This window comes from Monodon monoceros, unplaced genomic scaffold (genome assembly GCF_005190385.1).
Source record: "Monodon monoceros isolate NGI ecotype Baffin Bay Population unplaced genomic scaffold, NGI_Narwhal_1 Super_Scaffold_8, whole genome shotgun sequence".
Classification (NCBI taxonomy): domain Eukaryota; kingdom Metazoa; phylum Chordata; class Mammalia; order Artiodactyla; family Monodontidae; genus Monodon; species Monodon monoceros.
The window spans coordinates 39997393-40010898 of NW_021703785.1; the positions used below are offsets into that span (position 1 = coordinate 39997393).

The 13506-nt window shown below is 32.8% G+C and overlaps 1 protein-coding gene across 2 annotated transcripts in view; it reads right to left on the reverse strand.

The window, feature by feature from the left end:
• The window catches only part of KLHL1 (kelch like family member 1), a 370292-nt gene that overhangs the window by 200343 nt on the left and 156443 nt on the right, over positions 1–13506 (reverse strand). For both annotated transcript variants that reach the window (XM_029210217.1, XM_029210216.1), the window contains one exon: positions 12602–12738. In XM_029210217.1, the coding sequence (XP_029066050.1) occupies positions 12602–12738 (137 nt within the window). The remainder of the gene's footprint in view (positions 1–12601; positions 12739–13506) is intronic.

The window sequence follows — 13506 nt, forward strand, 5'->3', positions numbered from 1 at the left end:
GATCCAAAACCTATGGGATGCAGCAAAACAGTTCTAAGAGGGAAGTCTATAGCAATAAAATCTTACATTGGGAAACAAAAAAATCTCAAATAAACAACCTAACCTTACACCTAAAGCAACTAGAGAAAGAAGAACAAGCAAAACCAAAAGTTAGTGGAAGGAAAGAAATTATAAAGATCAGAGCAGAAAATATATGAAATAGAGACAAAGAAAACAGTAGCAAAGATCAATGAAACTAAAACTTAATTCTTTGGAAGGATAAACAAAATTCATAAATTTTTAGTCAGACTCATCAAGAAAAAAATGGGAGAGGACTCAAAGCAATAAAATTAGAAATGAAAAAGGAGAAGTTACAACTTACACCATACAAATACAAAGGATCATAAGAGACTACTACAAGAAACTGTATGCCAACAAAATGGACAACCTGGAAGAAATGGACAAATTCTTAGAGAGATACAACCTCCCAAGACTGAACCAGGAAGAAACTGAAAGTATGAACAGAAAAATCACAAGTAATGAAATTGAAATTGTGAATAAAAATCTTCCAAGAAACAGAAGTCCAGGACCAGATGGCTTCACAGGGGAATTCGATCAAACATTTAGAGAAAAGCTAACACCTATCATTCTGAAACTGATCCAAAAAATTGCAGAGGAAGGAAAACTCCCAAACTCATTTTATGAGGCCCCATTATCCTGATACCAAAACCAGACAAAGATACTACAAAAAAGAAAATTACAGGCCAATAACAACTGATGAGCATAGACGCAAAAATCTTCAACAAAATACTAGCAATCTGAACTCAATAATACATCAAAAAGATCATACACCATGATCAAGTGGGATTTATCCCAGGGATGCAAGGATTTTTCAGTATCCAGAAATCAATCAGTGTGATACACCACATCAACAAATTGAAGAATAAAAACCATATGATCATCTTAATATATGCAGAAAAAGCTTTTGACAAAATTCAACACAGATTTATGAAAATAACTCTCGAAAGTGGACATAGAGGGAACACACCTCAACATAACAAAGGTCATATATAACAAACTTATAGCTAGCATCATACTCAACAGTGAAAAGCTGAAAGCATTTCCTCTAAGATTAGGAACAAGACAAGGATGTCTACTCTCTCCACTTTTATTCAACATAGTTTTGGAAGTCCTACTACAGCAATCAGAGAATAAAAATAAATAAAAGGAATCCAAATTGGAAAAGAAGAAATTAAATTGGCACTGTTTGCAGATGACATGATACTATACATAGAAAATCCTAAAAGATGCCACCAGAAAACTACTAGAGCTAATCGATAAATTTGGTAAAGTTGCAGGAGACAAAATTAATGCACAGAAATCTTCTGCATTTCTATACACTAACAATGAAAGATCAGAGAGAGAAATTAAAGAAACAATCCCATTTACCATTGCAACAAAAAGAATAAAATACCTAGGAATAAACCTACCTAAGCAGGCAAAAGCACTGTACTCAGAAAACTATAAGGTACTAATGAAAGAAATCAAAGACTACACAAACAAATGGAAAGATATACCATGTTCTTGGATTGGAAGAATCAATATTGTCAAAGTGACTATACTACCCAATGCAATCTACAGCTTCAGTGTAATCCCTATGAAATTACTAATGCATTTTTCATAGAATTAGAACAAAAAATTTCACAATTTGTATGGAAACACAAGAAACAGCAAATAGCCAAAGGAAACTTAAGAAAGAAAAATGATGCTGGAGGAATCAGGCTCCCTAACTTCAGACTACACTACAAAGCTACAGTAATTAAGACAGTATGGTACTGGAATGAAAACAGAAATATAGATAAATGAAGCAGGATAGAAAGCCCAGAGATAAACCCATGCACCTGTGGTCAACTAATGTATGACAAAGGAGGCAAGAATATACAATGGAGAAAAGACAGTCTCTTCAGTAAGTGGTGCTGAGAAAACTGGACAGCTACATGTAAAAGAATGAAATTACAGCACTCCCTAAGACCACACACAAAAAATAAACTCAAAATGGATTAAAGACCTAAATGTAAGACCAGACACTATAAAACTCTTAGAGGAAAACATAGGCAGAACACTCTTTGCCACAAAGCACAGCAAGATCCCTTTTGACCCACCTCCTAAAGTAATGAAAGTAAAAACGAAAATAAACAAATGAGACCTAATGAAACTCACAAGCTTTTGCACAGCAAAGGAAACCATAAACAAAACAAAAAGACAACCCAAAGATTGGGAGAAAGTATTTGCAAATGATGTGACCAACAAGGGAGTAGTCTCCAAAATTTACAAGCAGCACATGCAGCTTAATATCATCAAAACAAACAACCCAATCAAAAAATGGGTAGAATACGTAAATAGACATTTCTCCTAAGAAGACATACAGATTGCCAAGAGGCACAAGGAAAGTTGTTCAACCTTACTAATTATTAGAGAAATGCAAATCAAAACTACAATGAGATATCATCTCACACCAGTCAAAATGGCTATCATCAGAAAATCCACAAACAATAAAAGCTGGAGAGGGTGTGCAGAGAAGGGAACCCTTCTATACTGTTGGTGGGAATGTAAACTGGTACAGCCACTCTGGAGAACAGTATGGAGGTTCCTTAAAAAACTAAAAAAAAGAGCTACCATATGATCCTGCAATCCCATTCCTGGACATATATTCAGAGAAAATCATGGTCTGAAAGGATAAGTGCACCCCAATGTTCATTGCAGTACTGTTTACAATAGCCAAGACATGGAGGCAACCTAAATGTCCATCAACAGAGGAATGGATAAAGAAGTTGTGGTACATTTATATAATAGAATATTATTCAGCCATTAAAAAAAATGAAATAATGCCATTTGCAGCAACATGGATGGACTTAGAGACTGTCATACTGAATGAAGTAAGTCAGACAGAGAAAGATAAATATCATAAGATATCGCTTATATGCAGAATCTAAAAATAAATGATACAAATGCACTTATTTACAAAGCAGAAACAGAGTCACAGACTTAGAGAATGAACTTATGGTAACCGGGGGGAAAGGTGAGGGAACGGGATAGTTAGGGAGTTTGGGGTTGACATGTACACACTGCTATATTTAAAATGGATAATAAACAAGGACCTACTGTATAGCACAGGGAACTCTGTGCAATATTATGTAACAACCTAAATGGATAAAGAATTTGAAAAAGAATAGATAAATATCTATGTATAACTAAATCACTTTGCTATACACCTGAAACTATCACAACATTGTTAATCAACTATACGCCAATATAAAATAAAAAGTTAAAAAAAAAAAAGACAGTCTCTTCAATAAGTGGTGCTGGGAAAACTGGACAGCTACGTGTAAAAGAATGAGATTAGAACACTCCCTAACACCATACACAAAAATAAACTCAAAATGGGTTAAAGACCGAAATGTAAGGCCAGACACCATAAAACTCTTAGAGGAAAACATAGGCAGAACACTCTTTGACATAAATCAAAGCAAGATCTTTTATGATCTACCTCATACAGTAATGAAAATAAAAACAAAAATAAACAAATGGGATCTAATTAAACTTAAAAGCTTTTGCACAGCAAAGGAAACCATAAACAAACAAAAGACAACCTTCACAACAGGAGAAAATCTTTGCAAACAAAGCAACCAACAGGGGATTAATCTAAAATATACAAACAGCTTCTGCAGCTCAATATGAAAAAAACAAACAACCCAGTCAGAAAATGGGTGGAAGGTCTAAATAGACATTTCTCCAAAGAAGACATACAGATGGTCTCACTTATGTATTTTATTTTGAAGCCATTTTGTAAAATGGCAAATTTAAATTAAACAAATATGTAGAATGAAGTTTGTACTTCAGGTCTAAATACAGACCTGAAGTTTGTACTTCAGGTCTTTAACTGAATTTGATAAATAAAATAATTTGTCAAAAAATTTAAAACACATATTATATAAAAAATGTCCATTTGTCATAAAGTAGACTATATAACCCAGGAAAACTCTTGACAATAATTAATGACATATATTTCAAAGTATTGGTACATTTTGTAGACATGAATGTATCAGGAATAAAAATGTTATGTATTAAATACATGTTAAGTGACTTTTACAATTCTTCTCACAGGAGTGAATTTCCATTACTAGTCTAGATTTTCTTTATTGATTTTTTAATTCTGCATTATCCCCTTCTCTACCTACTTATAAACATTTCTCCAAAGAAGAAAAGATGGGGTGGGAAACATGCATCAGACATCAGACTGGCATGAATGCCATTTGAGTAGAGTGTTTTCTCTGGTTGAGGAATATGAGGGGAGTGCAGTCATAGCTACAATGTGCCTAAGAGTGTTCAAACACACAGTCTAAAGGGTCAGGGATAGGATATTCCTTTAAGATACCTTGAGCATGAAATCTACTTCTTGCTGAAACTCGCTTTCCTTGTTCGCTAGCCCTTACCATCTTTTATCTGAGGGAGAGAAAGCATTTAAAATTAAAGTGTTTGGGGTTCTCATTATAAATTATTTTCTCAAACATGAAGGGGAAGTAACTCCTCACTAAAGATGGCAAACCAGGCAAAGGATAATTTATGGAAATCTTAAGAGGGGTGTAGTGACTGAGGTTGTTTTGTTTCCTTGTTTTCGTTTCTTTATTGTTTTTAGTTGTGTTTAGTTGAATTTAGATACAGTCTACAAAAAGTATCAGCTCTATCAAATTTTAAATGAAAAGTATTGAGAAGTAGTTAAAATTCAACTAAAGGAGTATTTTAAAAGGTACATATTACTTAGAAACATATGAATTTGGTTCTTCAGTTTTCCTAATTGAAGATAAAGCTGAATATTGTGAGGCATAACTGAGATGTGTGTGAAATGTGCTAAAATACAAATATTAAACATGTGTAGTGTTTTCTTTTTATAACTTCTTATTTAGATTAAAATAATAAAACAAAATTGCAAAATTCTGAAATTGTGAATGTCCAAGACTGAGGACTTTTTAAATAATGCTATAAACAATCACAAACAATTCTCCATTTGGGTAATATCTACATACTTTCCTCAGGTTATACAGGATTTTATGTAAAAGGAAATTAATTATAAAGAAAAATTATATTTGATGACAGTTGATACTAGGTCAATGTAACGACAAATTTGTCACACAGTGTGGCATAGCATAAGTACATATAAGCAGCATTCCCTTTCATATTAATCAGACATAATGTTGAGTAACTTTACAGCTAGTAGAAAGAACCTTGATATGTCACTGGGAAAACTAAACTGTGGTTTCACATCTATGTTACTTTGCTGACCTCTGTGTTAGGGTGTTTTCATTTCTGTATCTGACAATAAGATTTAACTATCCATCTCAGAATGTTGCTGTGTGGATCAGCTGAGATAAGATAAGACAAAATAATAAAAGTAATACATGATAAAAATGCACCTCAAACATATAAGGTAGCAAAATTGTAAGTCGGTGGTTTAAACAAAACATGTACCACTAAAAATGTACACAAATCATACATATGAATGTGAAATCATATTGTAATACTGAAGAATATAATAAATTGGATTCAAAAGTTATGTTTGTTGAACAAAGTGATTATTCTCTCCCCAGTTCTCAGTCTTTATATTCAGTTTTTATAACAGATTATACAAAGGACTTGAAAAGACTTATAAAAATACCTATCATGAATAATCATTATAATTAAGTGCTTACAATATTGCTAAGTATTATGCTAAACCCATTTAATTTTATTAGTTCATTTACTCCTTAAAAGAGTCCTCTCAGCCATTATTATTTTTCCTTTCTTACAGTTGAGTTATTTTAAGACTTCATAAAGCTAAGTAATTTAACTAATATCCCAAACTGTAAAATGGGGGAGGCCAAGGGCTATAATCAAAATTCTTAATGAGAAGTAACAAATAGTTAGCGCTGATTAGAATAAATGCCCAACAATCAGAATGAACATAGGGCTGCCTACATCATGATGAATTCTGGTTGAATTACTTCTGGCCAAAGAAACTCTCAGATATTTCCAATGTTAAATTCAACACACTACACTATACATAGGTATGCCCCTTCAAACACAACAGAATCAAGTGTACAGATATTTTGGGATTAGAGTGAAAGTAAACTAACCCTGAGAAAATTTAATCCAATATAATGTTAATGGCATAAGAATACATAGCATCGACCCCGCCCAGTTGGTATAGTGACCTATGATTCAGTTCATGCCTTCCTAGTATCCAAAGCAGAGGAAAATGTAAACAATTATAAGATTGAGAACATCAATAAAATAAAATAAAAGCAAATTTTTAAAGAAAAGTTGATTACAAGACAAAACTTGAGATATTTTCTTTACTTGGAGACTCAGAAAGTAAATGTGAGTTACAGTGCAGAAGAGATGAAACCTTTTCTCTATAGTGACTAAATATTAAGTTTCACACAGCTATTTCATTTTCAGTCTGTCTATGGAATCCCATAGCAAAAAGCAAAACTGCAGTTCAATAATAACAACAAAAATTACACAATATTCACAAAATATACATCATTTTAAATTATTTTACAAAATAATGTTCCCTCAATTAATTTTATATTATTCAGTGTTGTGCATGCACACACACACACACACACACACACACACAAGGTTCCCTGGTAAAATAATGGCAATATACAACTAAGTTATTTTATTTTGTTTTATTATTTTTATTTTTTTCTTGTTCATTAATATAGGTTATTTCAACATCCTGTGAAAATTATTAAGTCAATATTTTTAATTATTTGGTAACAGTAATATGTAAAACCAATCTTTAAAGGCTCAATTTCTTAAATGGAGAACAGAATTTTCTCATCCAGTAAAAGCCCTAAGTTTAAAACTAATATTCTGCTAATGTGCTTGCATATTCATGCCACTTGAATTAAACCAGTAATAAAAATAAAACAATAATTTACTTTTAATTACAATAAAAATTATGAGGGAATTTAGAGTATTCAGTCCAGGCAGAACATATTGATGTATAATTTTCAATATTAAAGGAGAACATTAAAGATCTCAGCTCCACGTGTGTGTGTATTTATTTTGTTCAAATGTTTGGCAGTAAGTAGAAAGTATTTTACCATTCCTTAGCATGTACTAAGACTTTAATTTACTTCAGTGGCACATAAACCTTTTTTTTTTTTTTAAAGATGTTAACTCTTCAGTATGATTTTTTTTGCCACTTGGCAGTTTAATTTTCTATCCCTCTTTTTAATACCACTGCTAGATGGACAGCTTCCTTTATTTAAACCTTGTCCTTATCAGTTCCCTACAGGACCTGACACTTTGCTACTAACCCTGCAATCCCATCTTCCATCTTTGTTCAAACACTATTTCCTTATGCATCAATGAACACAGTGTATTTTTAAGTATGTCAGGATAATAGGGACTATGTAAGAGATAAACTGGAAGGAAATTTCTATCAGCCTGAAGCAACTTTAAAATACAGTGAATCCCAGAGCATCCTTTTCAAATATATTAAACTTCCTGTTTCATTTTCACAATGTGATAATCAATTTTTGGCTAGAATTGATATTCACATAATCAATATATTAGCCTTCAAAATTGGCTTTACAACATTCTCTAATGAGGAAACACTAGTCTGTGTATATCTAAAAGGATGTTTATACCAAAAGAAGATAGCAAAAATTAATTATTTGAAACCCTGTATTGGAAAGTCCCTTGAAGGCAGAGAATGTGTGTAATTCAGCATATTGTCTTCCAGAGCCCATCGTAGGGCCTGGCACATAGTGGGCATGCAGTAAAACTTGAGAGGCATTCAGTGTAATCACGCAGCAAGAACTATCAGGCATTCATGTGCTGAGGTTGTCAGGTATCACTGGCTCCTGCAGAGAACCACTAGAAGCACTAGACTGGGAGGAAGCATGAATCAAACCTGCAGTGAGCCACTATCTAGCAATAGGGGAGTCAATTTAAGCTACCCAAAGTGTTATGAGGGCAAGATAGTTATAAGCCACTCCAAGGAACTCCATTGTAACTAATACTCTTCAAAAGGACATTGATTCAGTAGAGATAATACCATTCAATTTGTGCTCTGACATTTTACTCTAGTAATAGATTACTGTAGTAATAGTAATAGATCTTACTACTGATCTTTGCCAGGTTACTTTAGCTCACTGAATGGGTTGCATCAAGAACTTCAGAGTTTCTTAAGCATTGAAAAAAAAATCTGTCCCTTCATATTAATTCAAAGGAGACCAACAAAGTTTTGATTTATGCTATGATGATTTTGTAAATGCTTATCTGATATAGCAAATATGTAATTCTCAATAAAAAGTAGTTTTGGTGCCTCTGCTTTGTGTCACATACTTAACCATAGAAAAATGTTCATTTGTAACATTTATAATGCTCAGGATAGAATTTCTAAAGTTCTATACATCTCTAACATTTTAAGTAATTTGGAAGTTGAATGATGAGAAAATGTAAACATATTTTTTCTTTTCTTCTCTGATTCCATCCTTCTGAAGATGTTCTGTAGAATAATTCCAGAACAACCTTGACTTCATTATCCCAATCCACAGGTTTTATTGTAGATTAAACAAGTAATACTCCAGATCTTTATTCTAGATGAGTACAATTACAGAATTGAAACACTGTTGCATGTAGGAAAATGTTTAAAAAGCTATTTTTAAGTATGCTTGACTCTATACAGTTGAGAATGCCATTAAGTGGATATTGATACATAGATCTTACCAGTTTTGAAAACAAAAGTAAAGAGCCATTTCACTCCAATAATTCTATTCATTACCAAATTTGTTTAAAGTTTTATGTCATTTTAATCTGTTTCAATTTATATTTTATCTTGTAATCCCTAGTGTGACCCCCAACAAGTGCTCACATATTTTTTAATTAAATTATGGTTTGATTTTGAAAAACTGATATACTATCTTATAATTACATATTCTCTGGATTAAAACTAAGTATTCAAACTTTAAATTTAAGACATCAATGGTAAAAGGACACTATTTTATAACATACACAGTTGCTAAATAGTCCTTTGTTCATATAAATGACTAAGATCTCAGTCAGATTTCCTAATAAATAAACTATAAAGAAAGCCCAATGGAAAGTTTTAAAAAGAAGAAATTAAAGTTAATCAAGAATTTAGAAAAGTGATATGAACTCTCCTGTTAGACATACAATTCTTTCTAACACCAGTGGAAATGTTCATTTCCTTTTCATTCCTGAGCTATTATAGTGTGTGAAAAAATTGACCTTATAGTACCTTTTATTTTAAGTAGTTTTGATACTGTGATAATTAGTCATCATTTTTATAATTGTATCTTTAAACTCCATACTGTCAAGAATGTTTTCTTTAATGTTATCAACACAAAGACCTTGTTGGTTTTCTTTATTCTACCTTACATGTTGCTAGTATTAACCTGTTTATTATTATATATTTTTTCCTTTAGAAAAAATTCTAATTTTGTTTGAGCTATTACTCAGCAGTCACCCCTTTTTACCCAGGTCATTCTTCCCAATTACCAGAAAAAAAAAATTCTAAATATTTGCTTTGGTTCTTGAAGCTCTGCGAGGCCCCTGGTCCCATCCTTTCTCATTCTAATTTGATGGAGTAGGAAAAAAGAAAGGGAAATAGAGAGAATGTCTCCCACATCTTACATGTACAAATTTTACCATATGAAGTCTTTAAAGAATGCTTCCTCTTTCTTCAAATCAAAGATTATTAAACTCTATAATCATTGAAGCTTACCTCTGTTAGCAAGTTATTCCAAGCTACTTTACCCATTCATTATTTTCTTTAATTTCTGAGATAAAAATTAGCTACATATGATTCTTTCAAACCTAAAAGACTTTCCAGATCTCATGGAAAATTTTATCTGTTTAAATCATTTCAAAGTCTCTTACCCATCTCTACGGGTGCAGTACTTCTACAGCTAGTAGTTAACTGTCAATTCTTGACATAGTTAAGCCTCCTTAGTTTCTCCGAGGCCTCTCAAACTTCAGAATTCAAGAAAATATTCCCAATTGGATGACCCTTTAAGGAGCTCACTGTTCATTCATTCTTTCCCCTTTTCTGTGATGCATTTATTTTTAGCTTTCTACAAAGGAAAGCTTAGAGATCAGCTAGCAGGTGAGCTAAATAGACACATAGAGATACTTCCTATTTTTCCCTTGCTATACCATTGTTCACTTGATCTCTTCTATTGTTATAATTTCTTATATTGCATATAGCAAAAGACAAGGTACATATTTTATATTGTGGCTAGCCCCCCCATATTATGATGTAAATGATTTGCTCATCAAGCACATTTCTATAAACTAACAATTGGAAATTTATCAACTACCAGGGAGGAATGGTTATGGGAGCAAAGACCAGAGTGGCAGTGGTAACTTAACAGCAGCTTTGTATCTGGTCTGCCCTCTACAAAGCAGAGAAAAATCTGGGTCATTACATTCAGCAGGGAGCTTTGAAACACCTTCCAACTTTTTGCTACACGATGATAAGTGTCTTTTGACCTAGTTTTGCACTTGAGAAATGCAAGGCTGCCAGGCCATGGAGGCTGTAAGTGTTGGATCTATGCTTTTATGTTGCTAGAAGGATTCCTAAAGTGTTAGCTTTGTGATTCTTCTCTTTCCAGGAAACAGTAATGTGGTTATGTTTTCTGTCTCTTGCCTGGGAGGCCAATGATCTTTTATACTATTATTTCAGGTTGCATGCAAATTGAAATTGAACAAGGTGGTCTTAAAGTCCCCTCAGCTTTACTAAAATTTAGACAGTCTACTTCCTGACTATAGGTCTTTGATCTCCCTTTTCTTAGAGCATTTACTTTAGAAAACTTGTAATTATAAACCTTTCTCTACCTCTTTGAGATATAAATTATTTAAAAAAATTAAAAAACAAAAACAAAAAACTGGCCTCTTGCCAGTTTTACAACCCAGGAATGTTTTCGTCAAGGACCTGGAAGCCATCTCTTTGAAATGCCAGCCTCAAGGGAAATAGCACTCCTATCTCTCAGGGGTTTTTTGGAGGGTGTGGTTTGGGAGCATAATTTGAGTGGGCACTTTGCTTCAATTTGTAAAGCTACCTTCTTTCAAAAAGATAGGACAAAGTTTACTTTTCCTTTAGGTAAAGCCAATCAGCAATGACCTGTGTTCTCTCTTTTACCCCAGCACTTAAAAATCCCGCCCCCCCACCTTTGTTTCAGCATTATCAGGTAAAGACTGAGTTCTGGTCTCCCTCCCCTATTGCAACAAACTTGAAGAAAAACTTGCTTACCTGTTTAACTTTGTCCATGCAATATTTGCTTTGACAAACTATAATTTAAAAATTACTGAGGCTTGAAAATGTCTAAGTCTTTCCATTACATTGCTGCTTTGTGATTCAAGCATCCAGAACATGTGCATTTTTCTTTCCAAAGAGGTTTCATTTACTAAGTGTAGCATTAGTGTAGCAAACTCCTCTCTGTGAGAAGCTAAATCCTCCAAGAAGACAGATTCCCACTAGTTCCACAAATTTTGGTTCTAGTGGCTGATCTTCACAATGACATCTCTCATTTCCCCATAACCAGAAATGCTGCAAAAACACAGCTCCTTAAACTAGGGTCCTGCTACTTTGGTAATCAGGCTCTAGCTTCTCTTTCTTTCCTCATTTCAGGCAAAATGAACTATATACCACTTCTAAAAAATATTGCTTCAATCCATACTATTTGCCTTTGCTTCTGTCACAAGATTTTAGTATAATATGTCCCCTTCTGTTATTAATCTGGAAAGTTATTAAAATGTTTTAAATGAATGTGAGCCATAATAATGCTCTGAATAGCAGGTTTTATTCCCTCTAACTTCCTCTTAACATTTCATATTCTATCATATTTATCCCTTGTCTAACTCTTTTCTCCACTTGGACTGTGAGCTTCTGGAGGGCAGACATGGTTTATTCACTAGTTTATTCTCCAGAGATACAGCTAATACTTGCACATTGAGCAACATTCAACAAATGTTTGCTAAATTGGCAAAATTATTTGTGCTAATTTGTGCTAATATGGTGCAAAGACCAATAGAAAGAAGAGCATAGTAGATCAGGAGAAAAAGCTTCCAAAAGAGCCATTTTCACAACTCTAGTTATCTTCATTTTCCTTTTTAACTAAGTTTGCCAAGTCCATTTTGTGAAGGATTTAATATTGAAATAAACACATTACAAGAAAAAAAGAATAGTTATTTGAACCCATCATTTCCTTAAAGAAAGAAAATTAAAATTTTCTTTCTTAATGCTCTAAGTTTGACCATAAACAAATTCATAGTTAATAATTAATAACCTCTCTTCTCCTCTCCCAAGCTCATTCCATTGACTATTATTATAAACCAGTTTAAATTCTTTGTGGAAGAGTGTAGAGCATATGTATACATATGTACATTGATGATTTCAGTGACAAATGAAAAGGTAGTCTGATTTTTCTCAACTAAAAGAAATGAAAGATACATGCTCAACAGTTTTTCTTTTTTAAGCTTTAAAACCTGTGTTCAAATTCTAACATTCACAAGACATTAACATGAAGCTATAATTCTTTTACTGTACCTGTATATGCAAATTGAACAAGGTCCCAGAGAGCATTTGGGTCTATGCCTTCCATCTTGATCTCCTCTTGCTTGGCTTCGCAAACATCACTTGTAAACATGGCAGCAAAATAGTCGGAGACTGAGCTCAGAACAAGCCTGAAAGAGTCACAGGATCTAATTTAGGCCACGAATGTAAGTGTCAACAAGAATGCAGTGCAGAGGACTCTATCTATCTATCTATCTGTCTATCAATCAATCTATCTATCGTCTATCTATCTATCTATCTAACTGCCTATCTATCTATCATCCATTATGTGTATATGTATCCTCTATCCATCTATCTGTTTATCGCCTTATGAATTGCACTTTTTAAATCTGATTTAGGAAATTCTGCTCCAACTTTTGGTCACAGAGCATTGTCTTACATTTTCTTATATAATTTTTAACACATTTTTTTCTTTCACATCTAGATCTTTCATCCTTTTGGATAGGATTCCAATTTTATTTCTCTCCACATACTCATCCATATTTCATGAAACTACTAAAGAATTTGATTTGTCCTAGTGAATTAATAGAGCCAACTATATTGCAAATTTGAGTCCTGAATGTACAGTGATCTGTCGGTGACTTTTTTTTTTTTTGCTTATTTGCCTATTCTTGTGCCAATACAATACTTTTGTAATACTATGATTCTAAATAGTCTATAACCAATTAAACAAATCCTCCCTTTTTATTTTTTTTCATTTAGTTATTAGTGGAGTTTTATTCTTCATATAAAATTTAAAGTAAGCTCTTCAAATAAATTAAGTGGAATTTTAATTAAAAATACACTGAATTTCTGATTTAATTGAGGATAGTTGGTATATTTATTATATAAAGTCATCCAATACAAAAATATAAAATATCTCTCCACATATTCAGAAT